A 21,802-nucleotide genomic window follows, 5' to 3' on the forward strand; every position below is an offset into this window, starting at 1 on the left:
TTGATCGCACGTGAGGCCCAACTGAATAACTACTAGTCGGGCAGGAATTCTCCGCGTACGTTGGAAATGCAATTTAATTGAAACGATCATTCATCACAGCCGAGCCCAGTTTCGTTTACATTTAAAACTCGTCAGCATCAGAAAGCCATTTAGCTTGCCGTCAAAGCCGCTTTTTGCCTACATTGTGATCGCCAAATCTCTGCTTCCAACCATCAGAATTGCAAAAACTGCACACCGTTTGACTCGTCTTAATCTCCCCTAGACAGCCAACGGGGTAGATTTTTTTAGTTTAAGAGGGATTTGCTCAGTGGAAAAGTTTGCTGAAAGTGCAAAGCGAAGCGATTTTTACTGTTACTTCAATGCGTGGGGTTGAAGAGGGATGAGGATTGATCACCCTTAAACTCTTTTAGCTATCTAGGGTAGGTTGAGACTAGTTGAACGGTATACAGTTTTTGCAATTCTGATGGTCAAAACCTGAGATTTAGAGGTGTAAAAATAGAAGAAAAAAATCGCTATTTTTTAGTTTTGAGGCATCATTTCTAGAAAACTAAAAAGATCAACTCTTTGAAACTTTCACTCAAGTTCACACATGTCACGGGACGCCTTTTATACTCATTTTCAAAATTACAAAATTTTAATTCGATTTGTAAAAAAAATCAGCGTCTTAAATTTAATATTGAAAATTGTAGGATACATTATTTATCGATCAACTGGTTATTACATCCAAATAGTCAAATAATTCTCAATTGAACTCACCGACAGACAACGAGGTGGTGGAGGCGGCGGCTGCGGCGGATTTTTCGTCGTCGCGGCATTTGCTTTTGTCCTGCGCGAAGTGCTGCTGTCCGGTGAGCGCCGAGTTCTTTGGTTTGCGCTTTCGCGTCTGGATGCCGTCCTTGCGCATGTTGAGGGGCCTGCGGATGCCGTGCAGCTTGTAGTAGAGGCCGCACGCGTTGCAGACGGGCTCGCCCTCGTTGTTGCGGCGCCAAAGGGTGGTGGTCCTGGTGCCGCAGTTGGTGCAGCTGAGGCCCATGCGCCGCGTGGCCGTCAGCCGCTTGGACGGCTTCACCAGCGGCCGGTTCATGCCGTTCATCTTGTGGTACAGCCCGCACGCGTTGCACAAATAGTGGCCGGTGCCGTCGCGGCGCCACAGCGGCGTCGAGATGGCGCCGCAGTTGACGCACTCGCGGCCCTCGCCGAACGGATACTCGATCTGCTCGTAGGTGCTGACCGCGAAGTTGGCCGGGTCGTATCGCCAGCCGGCCGCCACCGCCATCGCGCTCATCGACGCGTAGTACGGGTTCGAGTAGGCGCCGCCGCCCGTCTGGATCGACGTCGATGGGCCAGATCCCAGAGGCTGGCATTCCTGCCCGCTCGGATTCCAACCTGCAGCAAAATAATGCACAAATAAATAAATAAATGAATGTGGTGAGGAAGTGTGGCAATAAATAGGTTTCAGGTTGAAACTCACAAAAATGAGAACGTCACGAGTTTTAATGATGCTAGAAAACGGAAATTTGTGCGCCAAAAGATGCCTAATTAAACGCTCAACAACTTTTAAATTTAAACGAGATTATTTTGCGTCTAATTTCAAATTCCAGATACAAAAGAACAAAAAAGGCAACGATATAAAATATTCACTTTTCGACTCGGGGGATGATATTATGGCCAATTGGGGTTAAGGGATGAGGGATGAGCACCCCAAAAACCATTCAGCTCACCAAGGGAGGTCAAGTCAAGTCGAAAGATGTGCAGTATTTGCATTTCTGACGCTTAGAACCCGAGATTTGGCGCTCAAAATATTTGAAAAAAAAATAATTCATGTTTTTTGAAGTTCAAAATTTAATTTCTCAAAAACCAAGCCGGACACCACCTTGAAATTTTCACAAAAGTTAACTTGTACCCTGGGACCACTTTTTAGGGGCGTTTTATTTAAAAAATTACAAAATGCTTAAAAAAACACTTGGTAATTTACGAAAATAACCCTTCGTGACCTTTTTTCTAACCCGATGAACTCAAATTTGGTATTCATTCGATCGGGCTTGATGAAAAGAGTTCAACGCACACCTTTACTTTTAGAAAAGGTTATTTATTTTCTCGCAATTCGCGAAAAATGTCCCGTAAAACCCGATAAATGATATTTTTGGTGTAACTCTCTGATCGATGGTGTGAATTTCGTTCGATTATCTTGACACTGCCAAAACTGACCCGGAAGAGTAAACCAACCTTGAGTTATCGTGATTTTTATCGATTTTAATGTAAATTAAGATAAAAATAATAAATACAACAATTTTTTAATTTTAACAATCTTATTTTCTTTTAAATTGCGTTTCTCCAACTAACTCACCAATTTTATCAATGTGAATTTGCTGAAGGGCAGATGCGACCTGCTGGCTGGATTCTGCATTGTGCTGTGGCAGGAACGAGGCATGGTGGTGGTTTTGGGGGTAGTGGTGGTGATGACTGGAGACGCTGTTCACGGACGACCCTCCGAACCTGTCCCACAAAAAAAATCGTAAACGGCATAAAAGAGGAGATAAACATCTCGCCGCAGCGCCGCCGCCTTTCTCAATGAAAACACACACACACACACACACATACACCGCCAAATTATATAATATCCTCCACCGGTTCTCTGGCATTGTGTCGCTTCTCCTTATTATCTTTTTTTATCTCATTTTGGACCGAAAAAGGTTGCGCACACACACTCATGAGTCACTCCGGATCCGGGAGCATGAAAGGATTTTCTCATTCATTAATTAGGCTGTGAAATTTAGACTTTTTCTGGTGACATCAAATGAGCATGAATCATGTATTTGAGTGCTTGTTAAGCCACATTTAAAAACGTCGAAACCCTTAGAAATCCGCCTAAAATGTCAGTGAATAAAAACATCATTTTGGCCATTTTTGACTTTATTTTCAGCACCAAATCTCGGGCTCTAACAATCGGAATTGCAAAAACTGCATACTCTTCGATTGGTCTTAACCTTTTCTACATAGCCAAAGGGGTTAGAGGGTGATAACTCCCCTACCACCACTTGCATTCCCAGTAATGATAAAAATTGCGTTAAACTTGTCAACTTTTAAGATTAAGGAAGAGAAAAGGCGAATTGGGGTTGGTTATATATCAGGTCACTCCTAAAAACTCATTGGCTATCTATAGGGGAAGTTGAGACGAGTTGAATGGTTTGCAGTTTTTGCCATTACGGTGGTTAGGAGCCGAGATTTAACGATTACAGTGTTGGCAAAAATTGAGTTTCAATTTTTGTTATTAAATTACGAAGGCCTAATCTCGGGTTTTAACAGTCAGAATTGCAAAAACTACACACCGTTCGACTCGTCTTGACCTCCCCTAGATAGCCAAAGGGTTTTGAGGGTGATCAATCCTCACCCCCTTTCACCCCATGCATTGCAGTAACGAGAAAATTTGCACTTTCAGCAAACTTGTTCACATTTTTTTTAAATTATTGATTCTATCTTCCCCAATACTACCCCTTTGTTAAGGGTGGAATGGCTAAAAGTAAATATAAATATCATGACCAGAAATTTCGTAATTTTACTTATCATTAATTTTTTTATACTATAAGGAGGTAGAGAAAATGCAAATTGGGGTTGGTTGTTGATCAGATCATCCTAAAAACCCACCAGCTATCTAGGGGAGGTTAGAAGGAGTCAAACGTTGTCCAGTTTTTGTAATTCTGATGGTTAGAAGCCGAGATTTGGCTATCAAAATGTAGGTAAACATTTTATTAGGCTTTAACTAGTCTGTTCATTATCTTACCAAGCTTTCAATAATTTTTATTTAATAAATATATTTAACATCTTATATAAACACACACTGACTATTAAAATAAGCGTGATTATCAATTAAAATTTTATTTTTAGCAAATGCAAAATAAATAATTTAAAAATCGTCTAAATCCAACTAAATTTATTACAAATCGTCTGAAAGCTCATAAATTAATATTTGGTCATAATAATGTGTGTAAAAACATCTATTTTGATAAAAAGAGAATAAAATTAATCATTATAAAAAAATATCAGAATAAAATCATTAATTTGGATCCGGCGCTGGATCAATTTAGAGCGGAAATGAACGAGTGGCGGCGTTTCGTAAGGTTGTTCCCCCACTGGAGGGGCGACCTGAGGACAGGTTGCGTTGAAAAGCAGACGCGAGCGAGTGTCACCGCGGCTGCGAGTTATTTAGACGCGGCGGCGGCTGAAATGATGCACAGGCCACGAGATTTATGAGCCACTCGGGCTGCCTTTGGTGTTGGCGAAAATAAATAAATAAATAAGGCAGCTTTGCGGCTGTACATAAAAGAGACTGACCCAGGCCTGGTCGTAGGCACATACACCGGGCCCGGAGACAGGTAGGACGAGTGGGTCGAACTCGCGCTGGAAATGCCGGTGGAGCTGTAGGTCGTCTGGCAGCCCGCCTCACCCGGCGACATGAACATTTTCCTCCTGCGCGACAAACAAATATAACACACACATCATTAGTTTTTGCTCTATTTCATTCTCACTCAGTAACTCTATCAATAGGCTATTTATGAATGCAGATTATTTGCTTGCTGCATTTTCTTGTCAACTTAATGCAGTGCGCTGAGAGCAATTCTTAGTACTGCCGACTTATACTTGGAACTTGAAGTGTCAATACTAGTTCTTGCGTTAGTGACAATATAAGCACGGAAATTACTCTTTACCTTTACTAGAAATACTATTTAAAAATGAGGGAAAAGCTAAAATGTTCACAATTTTGGGGATTTTTCCTCGAACCATTGGATTGATCGCGACGAGAGGGATCGAAATCTAGCAAAAACTAGAGAAATTTGGAAAAATCTGACATTTAACTGGTCCTGCTTTTGGAGATAAACTGTAGCTAAATTTCACAAATGAAATACTTACTGTGATCAACATAGAAAAATGTTTTTAATTGTGCTTGCCTGTAAAACGTTACTTTAAAAACTTATGGAACAATAAAGGAAATTTCTAATTTTTCTCGGACAGTCAAAAATGACCCAGCGATCAATTTATCTCATTGAAAAATATTCCAGAACTAAATTTCATCTAAATTAAACAGAAACTGTATTTTTAAATCAATTTTGTATGAGTGATAGTTTAAAATTACTTGCATTTCGTGAAAATTAATTAATTTTTTCCTCTAAAAATATTGACATCCTCATGATTAAATCCACGCAGAGCTGAGTCACTATGGGAAATAAATAAAATCATATTATATTTGAGAGGGGGAAGGTGTTGAAAAACAAGAAACACTTCAACGAGGAAAGTAGAGGTATTGCTTAAAATTTAACGCTCATCCCGTAGGCAAGGAAAATAATTTGTAAACGCGGGTTAAGGATTATTTTGAGTATTTTTTTATACAAGGTATGATTTTTTCTAACCTATTATTACTTTTTATTTATTTCTCCTGATAGCACGACAAATCGGATGAAAATTAAACACACAAATAAAACCCTCTACATGATGTATACAATTTTTTTCTTTGCGTAAGTTAAATTTTTAAGCAATACTGATGCAACATAAATACCCCTTCTCCCTAATTGCGGTGTTTGTTGTTACTCAACACCTCTCATGATGCGTTGGAGAAAATCATAATATTGTGTCTTAAAAACACGAAAAACTAAATACCAGTCATCATATATGATAATGAAAATTAATTTTTAAAAAAGAAATTTATGTTATAACATTTTCTTAATATTAGTAGAAAAAGCTCAAATTTTTCCAAGGTTGCCGTTTAAATTTTTCTGACAGAAAAATAGGTTTTTTATAGAAAGTACCAGCATACATTTCTGGGGTTTTCTGTGTTCTGAGCAAATTGCCAACAAATTTCAAGTTAAGATGTTCTCAGGTATGTGGATTTTTTCTTTTGTGGGCACGGAAAGTTATCAGAAAACCACGAAAAAAAATCAGTAGACGTGATAAAAAGCATTAATTTAAAATACGAAACAATTTGTTATAAAATGCATGTTAACTTGAAAACGCGATAGTTAGTAAATGTATAGTAATTATGTTTTTTTATGAGATTAGATATATTTATTGGCATTTATACATCAGTACAGTAATTAAAGTTACTTCAACACTATCTGAGTATTTACAAATTAGTCAAATTAAAACACACACACAAAAAGCATAGAAACATAAAAAAAACTATGATAAACTGGATAAACTTATATAGTCAATAATTTTCTCTTACGTTAATTACTGTAATTTGAAATCAAATCGAGCGTTTCGTGTAAGCCAAAAGAAACCAAATTTTCATCTAATAATTTACGTTTCTCTCTGAAAACTGTTTTTAAATATTTCAATTTATCGTGTCGAAGTCAGTTGTTAAAAATAGCGGATATTTTCTTCAAATTTGACAACTCTCCGGCCCTTTTTGTTAAACCCTACAAAATCGAGCAGCAAGCAACATTACTATCTCTTCATTGTAAAACCACGATTTATTCACAATTTAAGTAAATTTCTCTCAGACTGGATAGATCGCGACGAGAGGAATCGAAATCAAGCAAAAAATCATTGACAAACAGCAGAATTTTATGAGAATTTTGACAAAGGCTGCAATTTAACTATTGTTTGGTTCTAATTTAATTTCAGTCAACTATTAAAATCTCCAATTTAATGCTTAGCTAACTCACTTCAGAACGTTTTAACCGATTTTTAAAACCACAAATCATTAGTTTTGCACAAAATAATATGTATGATTAAAATTCGTACCGATTCGGTGCAGGAAATTCAGAGAAATAAATGTATATTATTTGGTTTGGACAAAGCCCGCTGAGCCAAATTATCCCATTAAGTGTCTAAACAAATAGACGGAATAAGAGCAGATGGACTCTGGTGGTGGAGGAAATTTATTACGGCGATAAAAGCTGATGCATTTGAGGAAAAATTAGCCGGCGGAAGATGCACGGCCACTCACGAAAATAACACAACAAACCGCCTCTCCTCCGCGTTTGATTCTAATCGACAGCAAAATTCAATTAAAGGAGAGGAGAGGCAGAAAGCGAGTCGGCGCAGGGACAGGGACAGGTGGCCACGATTTTTCAGCCCGCGGCCGCAAATAAATTAATATTTTAGCGTACCGATAGCCCCGATTATGCCATTCCGAAACTATAACCCGACCATTATTGCGTGATTATCCAGTTAGCATTTATGGAAAAATGAAATTGAATCGCTCCTTTTTTGTGCACCTGCTGATCACAACAGGAGAAAATTATATAATATATAATAAGAAACGTCGCGCGCGCGCGCGCCCGTCGACACGGCTATTTGCCGCTTATCGCGCCCGGCTGATATTTTTATTTATTTTTCAGCACTACCTGAATCTGACGACGGATGAGAGTGGCAAAACCGGCAGATGAAAGAATAAGAGAGATGGCTTTTCGTCACTTTGGACGTGCAACAGAGCCAAAAGTGGTTGCCGATTTTTTTCCCTACTTGTCGCGTTTCACTGACAAATGTTGATTACATTGCATTAGACCAAAAAAGAACATGAAAACCTAAAAAGCGATTTTTTTCAACTGCGGTAACTTGATTTGTACCATTAACGCGCGTCTCCCTGGCCTTTTAAAATGTCGCAATTCATTCATGTCACAGGAGTATATCAATAAAAGTGCGTTTAAAAATAGTTATGCTCCTTAAATTTCTGAGAAAATTAGCTCTAAAGTTTTCGTGCTAAAAATACAGACGAAATGTCTTTGGGTAACAAAATTGGAAAAATCAACGAAATTTACAACAAAATGATTCTTCATTATGGGCTGTAAAAATTTTACCTCGGCAACTCATCTCCAGGTAGTGCAATTTCAAATTTAATTTGTGTTTTGGATTCCTCTCAACGAGCCCAATCGAACTGGCACCAAATTCGATGTCCTAGATCACGGTCAAAGGTCATTATGGTAAATTTTGGTTTTAAATTAAATTTTTGGAAATGATTTTAGAATTTATAAAATGTGCTTTAGAGTTGTCCTATGACATTTGTGAACTATCGTAAAAATTTTAGATTGGTGTTATTTTTTGTTTTCGAGAAATTTCGCTTCGAAACTGGAAAGAACGATTTTTTGGATTTTCAGGAGTTCTTCGCGCATCCAAATCTCTGGTCTCAACCATCGGAACTGCAAAAACTGCACACCGTTCGACTCGTTTTAATCTCCCCTAGAAATTCAAAGGATTTTGAGGGTGATCAATCCTCACCCCCTTCCAACCCATGCATTGCAGTAACGAGAAAAATCGCGTCGCTTTGTTCTTTCAGCAAATTTATTCACTGATCAAAACCATCTTGAATTACAAAACCTACCCCAAATTCCATCGGCTATCTATGGGAGGGTAAGACGAGTTGAACGGTGTTCAGTTTTCGCAATTCTAACTGTTAGAACCCGAGATTTAGCGATTGAAATGTTAGTGAAAATCGGATGTTTTATTTTGGCTAAAATTGTCGCTGCCAAATCTCGGGTTCTAACAGTCAGAATTGCGACAAATGAACACTGTTAGACTTGTCTCGACCTCCCCTGACCAGTTAAAGGGTTTAGGGGGTGCTTACCATACCACTTTCAACCTCCTAAAATTACAACGTTTTTCAAGTTTTTACTCTTTCAAGCGTGTTTAAATTGTATTTAGCAATTTAGAGGTGGAGGGTATGCACCCTTAAACCATTCAGCTGGTCAGAGGAGGTCGAGACGAGTCTAACGGTGGCTAGTTTGTGCAATTCTGATCGTTAGAACTCAAGATTTAGAGGTGCAAAAAACGCTAAAAATCGTGTTTCTTAAGAATATATGAGGGTTTTTTGTAGCAACTTATCGATGAAAGCTCCAATTTGTGTTTAAAATCGCTAAACCCCCAAATTATTGTATTATATTATGTATTATCATTAAAACATTAAATATTGAATGTTCATTCGGAATGATAAAGGATAATTTATCTATTTCAAATATTAAATTTAGACTAAAATATAAATAAAATTAACAGTTAAATGAAAATAATGAGTCCAATAAGTAACAGGGCGTTTGCCGTTGATTTTGATCAAGCTCAATTAGCAGATGGTGGAATCAAAGAAGGCACCGCGCGCTCTTGAGAGAGCAGAGAGGAGCGGGCAGTTCAAACAAACAAACGCGTGTGTATGAATAAATCTAGCCTCAAACCGAAAAGGAGAGAAAAAAAATACAAAAAAGAAGAAGGTGCGAGAGTCGTTGCGAAATGTCGCTCGAGACGGCCGAGCACTCTCAGGAGAGAGAGGAGAGAATTTTTATAGGCATTTTAAGGGTTGGACCCTGAGCTGTGTCTTACAAGCCCTGTCTACGAGCTTTGGCGACAAACAGTCGCCGGAATTATTCAACTCCATCAATGAGAGGCGCGCGGGCGCCTATATATATTTCCACTTTTTATACGCGCCGACCCGACTGCATCCTTTTCGGTATTTTTTTTTTTCTTTCTTTAATTTGGTCTCTCTCGAGGCAGCAGCTTTTAGAGAATCAATGGAATATATAAGAAAGGAAAGAGAAAAGGAGAGCTCTCCAGCGCCGATCTTGTTTCCCGAACCTTTTAATAGTACACAAAAAAGGCTTTAGAGCTACATACTTATTCAATCAGACAACTTTTACGACCGCAGATGTGTATCAAAAAGAGAAGCAGCAGCAACGACCGCGGCGGCGGCAAAGTGTAACAGCAGAAATATTATGTGTGTGTGTGTTTTATTTATTATTTCTCGGACGGCTGCCGGCTTAATTTATTTTTAGGGTTTCTACGCTCATAATTTCGAGCAACGTGTCGGCTTCCGCGCTTCTCTCCGTAATTATAGATGACGTTTTAATTAAAAACGCGCCGATTGCTATCAGCGACTGCCTATAACTTGTAGTTTGCACTTCGTCTGAAATTTTACGCCGAAAACTCTATTGTATTAAGTTGTAGATCTTCATCTTCCGCCTGAAATCTAGATTCAGCTCGTATCTCATCACGCGTGTGCCTTTTTTAATCATACAACTTTGTTTAAATTAGCAAGAGTTAATTGCAGAATTAGATTTATGGTCTTTTTTATGTAGAAAATTTTGAATTTGTAGTGTGATATTTTCGCGTTTAGATTTTTTTTTTATAGTAGCGTGGAAGTGGTGAATCGAATATTTAAATTATAAATTAAAAGCCCACTGCAAAATCAATAATTAAAAAAATATCAAAGAAGCAGCTGCAAGCAAAAATTGTCATGAGCAAGATCCACTCTGCTGTTTTTTATTTTTTTTGAGTAATTTATTTGTTATATAGCATTTAATAACATTTTTTACATTGTATGAGAATACGATTATTTATTTAAACACTCAATCGGCAGTTCGAGTGTTTCTTCGTTCACCATTATTTCACGGACCGGTTTCAGGATTGTCATTCGGCAGTTTTGGATTTATATTTGAGCTCTAAAGCAGCGAAAACCTATGAAAAGACACCAAATTCAATGAAATCTGAAATTTGTCGAAATTTTTATGTCAGGGTCACGTCAGGTACAGACCCTGAAGGTCTATTTCGACCTTCCTAGGTCCATTCTAGGTCCTCTTGTTGTGCCTAAGCAAAAGAAATGCGATAAATATACTTGACGAACGAGAGGCGAACTGCGCATGCGCGGTCGAGCAGGTTTTTAATCTTCAAATTTGAATTGCAGCAAAACTATTGTGATTCCACATTTGAAATTTGGTGAAATTTTGCAGAATTTCACAGGCTACATTTCAGCCCGGAGCCCGAAAAAATTGAAGGGGGCTATCATCCCTGAATTTTTAATTTTCGAAAAAAGGTCGTGAAAGGGGACCTTGACCTTTGACCTGCAAATTTGTCGTAAATTGAAAAGTTGTTCAGGATCGAAAAGTAGGTTGGGCAGTGAAAATTTTAAGGTGGAATCTCAACGCAGTCAAGAGTTAATTCGATATTCGGGGATTTTTGAGTTATTGAGTATTTGTTAAAAATTGTGTGCACCTTTCATCATGTTTCCATTTAGACATCTCACCCGTATTTACTGTCATATAACGGCCTTCAACTTTGCCCAACACACACAAACACACACACACACGGCCTTTTTATCCATCTCGGAGAGAGAATATCGCAATAAAATCGAGATATTGCTCAGAGAGAAACAAAACAAAAAAGAGATGGATGTTTCCGAGCGAGAATTTATTTCAGCGCGCGCAAGGAGAGCGGCAGGCGCGGTTGGTGTCTTCGGCGCGGCGAGATATTGATTTATTGAAAGGCAACGAAAAAAGAAATAAAGTCATTGAAACAAGGAGGCAGAAGAGTGTCTTATAAGTTAAGAGATCGGCGTTAAAAGTTTGATGTCATCCGCATAAGTAGCTTACCATGTTTTAGATTCTTCACATGACGCACCGACCGGCCGACCGGCCGACGATATATAGGAGTGGTATAGAGTATACAGCCTGGACCATTAGGCTTCCCTGTACTTTTCAGATCTAGCCGTCCAATAATTTTTTAAGTGTTGTTAAAAAATTCTTTATGCGCCATTGATTATACGCGCGCGAAAAACGTGCTGAAAGCAAACGCGCGGCTTCTACAACACAGCCGAATAAAATTATTCTATAAATTTACGACGCTCGGAAAACGCATGAAATTATTTCTATGTCCTTGCAAACCTTTTCGACTCCTATACCGTGGTTAGCACGTGGGACTTTATTTATTTATTTATCTATTTTTTGCTTGAAATACAGTCATTTTTTTAATTGGTTTATAAACGTTAAATATTTTATTTATTTTGCCGAAAATGTTTTTAAAAGACTCTGGAATGATGATTGTTGCCAATGCATGAACTCATCCCTCAGGATTCAGTTGAAGCCAAAACTGACAGTAAAATGTTTTGAGAAAAGTGAGGACTGTTTCCTAACTTGGTATCCTATTTTATTTCACAACAAAGAGTTTCCCTGAAAGATTGGAATCGAAATCTGCCAAGAAAATGTGGTCAAGAGCTGGAAATTTTAAGAAAGAATTTTGATTCCACTTGAATCAGAATTCAATCGATTTTCTCAATTAAACCGTAGAAAAAAGACCGGATCATTTGTAATTTCACTGATTTTATAATTCAAAAATCCGGTTTACAGGGTTCTCTATGCGACGATTATTACGTTCAATATTTTGTATTGTATATTTTAAACGATGAAAGTGTTTAGGCACCCGCAAAGAGGAGAGACGAGAGACTCAGGTTTTGAGACTCGCGGGGACAAAAAATATTGACTCTAACTTTTACTTAATATGTACATGTTGGCTGTTCAGGGCTGCGAGAGGCAGGGAGACGGATCGACTGCTTGCGCCGCTAGTCCGCTTTCGAATCTCACCTACTGCCTTCTCAAAGCACCCTGAACGCCACCAAGTCAGTTTGTTAAAGTATTATATTGCTCAAATAGCTTTTGAAATGGGGGCGTGGTTCCTTGGTAAGTTTAAAATATAAGACGAATGAAAATCGTAATATTTGACGTTTTTTTTGCTAAGAACTCAATTCCAAAATATCGTAGAAAATTCAAAAGAGCGGCTTGGTTGCCAGGAAATTTTAAAGTAAGGCGTTGCACGTGTCTCAAAGCGCGAGAAATCGTAATATTTAACGTTTTATTACAGATATTTCCGGATTACCTAATTAAACGCCTTTTCTAAAGAAATTCACTGCGATAGTCAGTTTTTCAAACTCCTCGTGAATGGGATTTTTTAAGTTTCCTAATAAAATGTGAATTACAGAACAAACAAAAATATTATATCAAAAAATGAAGCAACTTATTTATATCTACTGACTCATATAAGCGTTATAATGGGAATAAAAAAGCTTGAAAATATATTCGCAGAGTTAAAAAGTGTAAAATGTATAAACAGACACTAAAAGAGTCTGGGAAGATTGATGGTTCGGCAGTAAAAAAGCAATAAAATTAGTGGAAAATAAATTTAGGATGTTAATTGCAGCGGCACTCGCTCGCTGCGGATCAGGATATACACGAAAAACAATTTTCACGTTGTTTAGCCGCGCTGGAGAGTGCATTAGCATAAAAAGGAAACAACCAAACAAACATACAATTATGTGTAGTTCGAGTTGTCAACAATAACGAACGAACGAGCCGCTCGGAATTAATGCAATTATTTTCGGGTGCCGCTTTTCTAATGTCCAATTAAATGAAAGCAGCACCTGTTTTTGTCCGCGGCCAACAAGCATGGCGAGAACAAGCGCGAGTGACGGATTCCAGGGCGCGTTGCTAATTAAATTTAAATCACACGCACACGTCGATTTGGGGAAACCAACGCGCTGAATTAATTTCGGTGTTGTTGAACGAACAGAACGAGAGGATCGATTCAAACGGTAGAAAAAAAACAGGTGAGACATAATTAATGAAAATTAATTTTGTTGTAGAGCGCGCAGCAGTTGGTCCTCAAACTAGTTCCTCATCCTTTCGTGTCCCAGTGCAGCTGGGTTTAGAAATAATGTCACAACAGCAGGAGACAAAGTTTTCTTTAACAATAAGGAGACGAGAGCACATATAACAATCCGAAAAAAGGTGTTTTTACAAGATTGAAGGTTTTTAAAGCGATTTTGATTTTTACGAATGTAAATAAAAATATTAAAAACATTACATGAAAGATTGAAACCGACACCGACAGGAAAAATGTGAATTTGAAAACGTGGAATACGGATTTTTATTCTATCGCTGCTAAAATTTTTTATAATTACTTTCACTGTTTGCACCTCTAAATCTCGGCTTCTAAACGTCAGATTTGCAAAAACTACACACCATTGGACTCGTCTTGACCTCCCCTAGATAGCAAAAGGGTTTCAAAGGTGATTTTCCATCAACCCCAAAAGGGTGTTTGTCATTCCTGCGTTAAAAAATAGGAAAAGTGTGAGAAAATAAGAAATTACAAGTAAATTTGTTATTGTGCTTTGAAATATTTAATTTAAAACTTTTCCACTCTCAAAATAAGGTAGAGGGTAGAAGTTTTAGGCAGATTTTAACTGATTTAAAATAGCTGCGGACCGTTTAAGACACAAAACTTGTGATTTATTTTTGTACTGTAATATTGCGAAAGGATGCAAGGGGTATGGGAGTTGAGGACCTTCAAAAACCCTTTAGCTAGTTAGAGGAGGTCGAGACGAGTCCAACGGAGGGTAGTTTTTGCTATTCTGACCATTATAACCCGAGATTTGGCAGTGACAATATTAGCAAAAATAAAATTTTTGATTTTGCCAAACATTCCAATCGCTAAATCTTGGGTTCTAATAGTCAGGATTGTAAAATCTGCACACCGTTCAAACTCATTTCAACCTCCCCTAAATAGCAAAGGGAATTTGGGGTTGATTTTATTAATTTAAGATGGTTTTGATCAGTGAATACATTCGTGAAAGTGCAAAGTGACGCGATTTTTCTCGTTACTTTAAAACATAGCGTGGAAGGGGGATGAGGGTTGGTCACCCTCATACCTCTTTGGCTATCTAAGGGAGGTCAATACGAGTCAAATGGTGGGCAGTTTTTACAATTCTGATGGGTAGAACCCGAGATTTGGAAGAGCAAAAATTGAAAATGGTCATTTTTTTCAAGTTTTTTCCTCCCGATGGCTCGCGAACTAATATGCATACACATGCAAAAATTACAACTTTTTATAGGCGGCGGCCTTGGAAAGAGTAATAAATGTTTTGTCACAGTCTATAATAGGCGATACATGCTAGCTAATTTAAATTAAAAAATTAATTTCCCTAATTTTATTTGTCTCAAAGAACAGCAAATAAATTCTCTCTAGCGGGTAACGCGAATTAATATTTAAAAGTAAGAAACTTAATTACTACGTGTCATGAGTAACAATGGGCAATTCTTCATGGCAGAAAATTAGCACATGTGGAAATGTTATTTTACGGAGGCTGTGTGCCCAAATTTACGATGCAGAGAATTATTCCAAGAGCAGAGAAAGACGAGATTTTCTCTACGGACCAATTTTATCAAAAAGTAACTGTGTGGAGAAATAAAAGAAACTTTCGAAAGGAGATTATGGAGCTCTCAGAGTTATAATTCAGCATTTCCTTTAATCACAATTAAGTGATAAGCCGGCCGCGAGTGTGCTCATGCTACATATTAAATTAAGCACACACACACACACGCTTGCTTGCAAACGCACAACTGTCATAAACCAATGAATGCATATCGCCGAGATAACATTGTCTTATTCGAGGAAACACACACACACACACATATTAATAATTGAATTATCATTTCGGTGTTGCTTAAAATTACGCGAGAACTCGTTTCTGTGAGTCGACAAGCGCCATTTACATTTATAATTATACCAAATTGGGAGCGGGCAATAAATAAAAATGGCTAACTCGCGCGTCAAGCCAGCTCTCTCTATTAATTTGATCACCGACCGTACAATGCGAAAATACAGTGCGTTTACAACTTTTGAAACGAACTAGACCAAAGAATGAAGATAGCAAAAAGAAAAAAATGATTTAATTGATATCTGTTTATTTGAAATACACACACTATATAAGAAGAAGTGTAAAACAATTGCTGAAAATATCCCATTATAAAATAGTTTGCACCGTTCCTTATTAAAAGAAAAATTAAAAATCGATTGATTCGTCTTGTCAAGGAGATTGTGCGTACCGATTTTATTTAATGATTATTACGAAAATGAGGGATTCTAGTCCAGAGGACAATATATTGGAATTTTATAATTAATCTCAGAGGCTAAGCGTTGACAAAAAGTAACAAAAATATTCAGCAAAATAGAACAAGAAAAAATAAAACTGAGATAGACACCGATAGAAATCAACAAACGTGATTATTGATTAAATAGTGCAAAGTGCAAATAATCAGGCTGGGTTGCGTTTGTTTTCGATGTTTCTTTATCTTACATAAAAAGTTGAAAAGTTAGTTGGGAAACCTAATGTGGAATGGATGTAACGCTCAATTTCATTACTAAAACTGTATTTATCGCTCAGATGACGAGGAATTCTTGTTAACTCCCGTTGAAACTCAACTTGGAGGTGGTTGTCCGCCCTCGAAGACCGTGAGTTCACGAGCCAGGTGACTGACCATTCAATGATGCCGAACGGGCTTTTAGGGAAACTAAATGGCGCCGCCGGGGCATACCAATTGGGGCGCGAGGTGGTTTACCAATTAATATGGGAAAGGGTGTTGTACAAGACAACCAGTATGGGACGGGGTAGTTTGGACTTACGTTAAGTAACTCCTAAAGTGGCAGATCGGGTCCGAGTAGCGAGAGAGAGAGGTACACTGCAAAAGACGTCCGTCTCGACTGCGTATCAGGGGCCGATTGTCAAAACCAACCTCGCTATGAACGAGTTAAACTGGCTCCCCCATAAGTGGTACCATCTTTAAACTGTATATATACACATAATGTCACCCTTCTTGTCAATCACATCACACTAAATCATCGCTAGCATACATTTAGAAAACGTTTGGAATAGAATTTTGTGGGGCACAAGAGAAAGAGAATAAAATTTTTTATGAATCTTCATAGTTGTCTGACTAATTAAACCATCTACTTCATAAACTTCTAAAATAACGATTTAATTCACAATGTAGGGATTTTTCCTCGACACTCGCACACGATTAGATAGATCGCGACAAAAGAATTCGAAATCGAGCGAAAAATCATTGAGAAATTAGGCAAAATCTTAAATTTAACTGTTATCCAGTCTTGATTTCATTATATGATAGGAACCGTAGCTAAATTTCACAAAAAAATAAACTTAATAATCCACTTAAAATAGTCAACAATTCAAAATTAAATTAATCGTTGACATCTAAAGCTCTAGATATTTCAGAATTTCAAAAATTCAATAATATCCATCGATTCGTCTCGTCAAGCAGATTCTGCATACCAAATTTATTTAAAGATTGAACTAAAAACGTATATCTTAAAAATAAATAATTGCATGTTACAATGTGCAGGAATTCTCTATTTCCCAGCACGGCAGTAAATTTGTGCATCAAAACAAGATGACATGTATAAGCGACGACGAGGAGAGTAGAGGATACATTTTTTTCCTGATGAATACGTAGCAGATAATGGAGAAGAGCACCGATTGAACCGCACTCATCTTCTTCACGTGCTATAAAATTGGAATTTGTATTTTGTTGTATTTAAGGGCGTGGATCCGCCAAAGAGAAGACGTATGTATCGGCATTGTATTGTCAGGTGGTCATTCTGCTATTGAAATTGAAGCGCAAAATGCAGTATAGATAGCAATGCCGGTAAGCTCTCTTGGTAGAAGATCTCCGAGGTCCATTTTTAGTTTCGAATGATTTTATTGTGGTTGCAGGACCATTTTGCCTCAGCGAGTTCATTCATTCTTTTGATCAAACATAATCCTTTTGAGTTTCAGACATTTATTTCCCATCTCGATTTCTTCCTGCAGAGACGAAGGAATATCCAAATTGAAAACACCTTTTGTGTATAGTGGTTTGGTTCACTGCTGTTATTTTTATTTATTTATTTATTTATTTGAGCGGGAATTGCATCTTTTAATCTCAAACCCCAGTTCTCTTTTCTTTTGTGAGGAAATACCTTTGATATTAATTGCATACCTCGAACGAGTGTAAATGAAGTGACCGCTGAATGAAGAGTGTCAATCGAATGACCTATTGGATCTATCATATTAAAAGCCACTTAACCAGGCTAAGAATATAGTTTAAAATTGTACTTTATTACTGCATGCGACGCTTGACTGCTTTCGTTATCAGTATTTTTAATTCAAATTATTTTTCTCTTAAACAATTCTTTTCATTTTTTTGCTCCATTTATTTAGACGGAATTTCCTGCGCAGGGAATGCAAGAAATTAGGATTTCGATTCTAATTATTGAGAAAAATCTAATATTAAGAATTACATACATATTATTGCAGGTGATTACCCACAGTTGAATGCAAATACGCGTTTTAAAACATCCAAAGGTTCTCCTCTCAAGACTTATATAAAATGTCAAGGATCTGAAAAGATTTTATTTTTGGTCGGAGATGTTAGGCAAAAACCATCCCGTGGTTTCATAAAACAGCCAATGTGTTGAAAATTTCTACCCTTTTTGTGTAATATTTCTTAAAATTGAGGTATTTTTATGGAAAGGACCGCTTTGATAAAAAAGCGCATTTAATAATACAAGCATTTCAACTATCAAGTCGAACAATTCAAAAAGGTAATAAAAATTCGGTTTGAAATTAGAGCCTCCAGCAAAAGCTTTTAATACAGATCTTCCGTGTGTAAACACGAATTAACTACTTTTTGTGCTTTATATTTACTACGGCATTTATACCTGACCGTAATTAAATTGTTTAGAAATAAATACGTTTTTATGAATAGAATAAATTTGAAAATTCTTTGAAAATCCTTTCTACCTTTACTAAAGTAATCAAGAAAAAGGGAAAATGTCCTTAATAAATTTTTAAGAAAATTGATTCATGCACCGTCTCCCGACTGTAAAATAATTATTTATTTCCCAATTTAGGGGATTTTCCCCCCATAATTCGCACACGATTGGATAGAATGCGACTCTCTATTTCACAACAAAGAGTTTCCCTAAAAGGTTTCAAACGCTGTTGGATAGATCTCGACAAGACGAATTGAAATCTGCCAAAAAAATGTGGTCAAGCGCTTAAAATTTTGGAGAAAATTTTTGCTCTAGCAAGGTTGAGCCTGCCGTCACTGCGTATGCGTGCCCGTGTATTTTTTTATTATTGCATCCAAAAATTCAAATAATTTTTTTAATTTTCACCCAGCATCAAAAAGTCCACAATCCAAAATGTTGTTGAAGAAGAGTACGTACAAAGCTCGCACACATTAAAAAAAGCGATCGAGCAGCTCTCGCACGCAGAAGATTTGCCACATAATAGCAGTCTCCTCACGAAGTAATGCATGCTAATTAGTAACTGTCAGGGAAATGTATTCCAAGAGAGAACTAGAGATAGAGTGAGAGAGCGTGTGTGTGTGTGTTGCGGCCGCGCGCGCGGCGAGCGAAGAGAGCGAAGAGCGTTTTTGAGGCCGCCGTCGCCGCGTATGCGCGCCCGTGTATTTTATCGAGGCTGGTGCGTGACACAGGGCGGTGCCTTTTTATCAGCCGATGATAAAATAAATTATTTTGTAACATGAGCCGCAAAGTCTAATTTCATCGGCAAAGGGGAAGCAGTCGTCCTTTTTGCCTCTCGCGCGCGGCGCAGGCCTTTTTATGGCGTATCACGGTGCGGAGAATGCGGCCCCGAATGTACACACTCTCAACGCCGGCCCGTGCCTCGCTGATAATATATATATACAAACATCCGATTCCATCAGCAGCCAAACAGAAATGATGAGAGACAAAGAGACCCGCAACAGAGCTAATCTATCTGAAAGCTTTTTTCGAGTAAAGGCAGCAAAAAGTGTGTTGCCATCAGAAGTTAATTACACGATGGATTTTTAAGCTGCTATGTATAGGAGTTTATATTTTTTATCTCAATTTTGAAGATGCCTCAGAAGCTCACAATCAGTTGCAACTTAATGGCACCCGTTACTCTTGATTGTTATCTAAGTACACATAATTTTATGCCTTGTTAACAATGATTACAATAGATATAATTTGATTATATATCATCGTAGGATATTAATAAGCCCTCATTCAATGTTGCATTCCTATATATTAAAAAATTAAAGTAGATAGATACAGGGCGACAACTTAAAATTATTTGAATTAATTGTTGGATCGAAACACAATTTGTAATATGTAATAAAAAAGGACCTTGCTAAAAAAAATTCTAACACTCTCCAAAATTTGAAGCGCTTTGACCACGTTTTCTGGCAGATTTCGATCCATCTCGACGAGATCTGTCCAACAGCGTATGAAATCTTTTAGGCAAACTCTTATTTTGTGAAATAAAATAGGATTTTCAAGTAAGGAGACAGTTTGACCATTTGCTAACTTTTCAGCCACTTTTTTCAGTCAATTTTGGCTTCAACTGAATCTTAAGGGATGAATCCATGCATTGGCAACAATCATTTTCTACGATTTTGCAGTATCAAGCCTCTTTAAATTTCAGAATTTGCCGAATTTCTCCAAAAAGTTCGATCATTTTCTGTTTCTCTCTCATGGAGAAAAAAATGTCGAAAGAAAATTACCTAAATTATGATTTTACGACACATGAAATATAATAAAAAGTAAATTCTTGTAAACGAACCTGAACCCTCCTTACGACACAAATAAATTTTCCGTTTTTCTTTGAAATTTTTGGAAAACATGTGTAAATTTTCCTACACTTAATTCACCAGTTGCATAAACGCTAAGTGTTCGAAGCCGCCAACAGATGGCGCCACCGTAGACTTTCGATTTTAAGGCACTTCCGCTGCGATTTCAGACTCAATCTAGCTACTGTGCATTCTTCAATTAATTTGCTAATTTTTGACGTGCTGAAAACCAAAATCGGTTCAGCCAATTACCGTAGAATCGTGAAAAACTATTTTTTGAAATAAAAAATCTTTTCCAACGTTTCTACGGCGAATGGCTGAACCGATTTTGGTTTTCAGTACGTCAAAAATTAGCAAATTAATTAAAAAAAGCAAAATAGCTAGATTGAGTCTGAAATCGCAGCGGAAATGCCTTAAAACCGCTTAAAACAAAATTTTAAGAAAGTCTGTGGTTGCGCCATCTGTTGGCGGCTTCAATAGCTAAGGGTTTATGCAACTGGTCAATTAAAAATATTTAATTCAAACGCAACAAGCCTTTAAATAATTTCTTTTGAATCAGGTACTGCAATACTCGGAAAGAACGTGAATAGAATTTCTTCGAATTAGGTGTGTGCAATTAGTTCAGCCATTAAAAGATCCAACAGCATACATATATTATGTGTAAATGGAAATTTTCTGACCGAGTTCGACGTCCACCCACGTAATGAATCAATAACAAGTTGCTCTTGACTCTTATATTCCACCACCAATTCATTCAACCCATATCGCTCTGAATTTTACAGATTTCAACCAAATACAATTTTGGAACTTTCAGACCTCAGAATCTCATCTTTTGTGTTTTGGATTTCTCTCACCAAAGGTCAAAAGTATCAATTTTAACTTTAAATTAAAATGTTGGAAATTAGCTTTATAGCTGTCCCCAAGATATGTGTGAACGTTCGTGAAAATTTCAGTGGTATTTTATTTTGTTTTCAAGAAAATTGATTTCCAATTCAAAAAATCAACTTTTTTTACTTTTTCATGTTTTGCAAATTTTGCGAAATCCAAATCTCGGGTTCTAAGCATTAGAATTGCAAAAACTACCCACCGTTAGACTTGTCTTGACCACCCCTGAGCAGCTAAAGGATTTACGGGGGACCTACCGTCAAATTGCTATAATTCAACCCCCTGTAAACGGGTAAAAAAATTAAAAAAACGCTGAAATTTATTCTGCAACGTTTCATATTAGATTAAAATATTTGAATTTAAAATTGAATAAAAAAGATCGCATTTTTATTTCCACTCATCTGACAGGAAAGTTAGAAACGCATCAAAAAACCCCTCTTTCATTCCATAATGCTCCACTTTTGTTGCGAGGGGTCGACGATTATGTCCAACTATATGAATTGATAATTAAGCTGTGCGCATTCGTGAGAAAAAGCAGCAAATCATCGCGTTATTCCACGAAGGGCCAGCAGCCTTAATTAAGTAAGAGAGTGCAATGAATACGAATGACCAAATGAGTGCTGTGTGTGTTTTTATATATACGAAATAATATTATGTTTTCAAAATATTATTCAGCGCTGCTCATTTGAATTTCATCAGGCGCGCAGCACAAACTCATG

General features: G+C 37.3%; 1 protein-coding gene across 2 annotated transcripts in view; it reads right to left on the minus strand.

Moving 5' to 3' along the window:
- LOC135946934 (transcription factor GATA-4-like) overlaps positions 1-21,802 on the minus strand; it is a 29,214-nt gene that overhangs the window by 1,157 nt on the left and 6,255 nt on the right. For both annotated transcript variants that reach the window (XM_065495434.1, XM_065495433.1), the window contains exons 2-4: positions 4,333-4,467; positions 2,348-2,496; positions 757-1,386 (exon numbers count right to left, since the gene is read on the minus strand). In XM_065495434.1, coding sequence (XP_065351506.1) covers positions 757-1,386; positions 2,348-2,496; positions 4,333-4,460 — 907 coding nt within the window. In that variant the 5' untranslated portion in view covers positions 4,461-4,467. The remainder of the gene's footprint in view (positions 1-756; positions 1,387-2,347; positions 2,497-4,332; positions 4,468-21,802) is intronic.

The sequence above is a fragment of the Cloeon dipterum genome, chromosome X (assembly GCF_949628265.1).
Source record: "Cloeon dipterum chromosome X, ieCloDipt1.1, whole genome shotgun sequence".
NCBI lineage: Eukaryota > Metazoa > Arthropoda > Insecta > Ephemeroptera > Baetidae > Cloeon > Cloeon dipterum.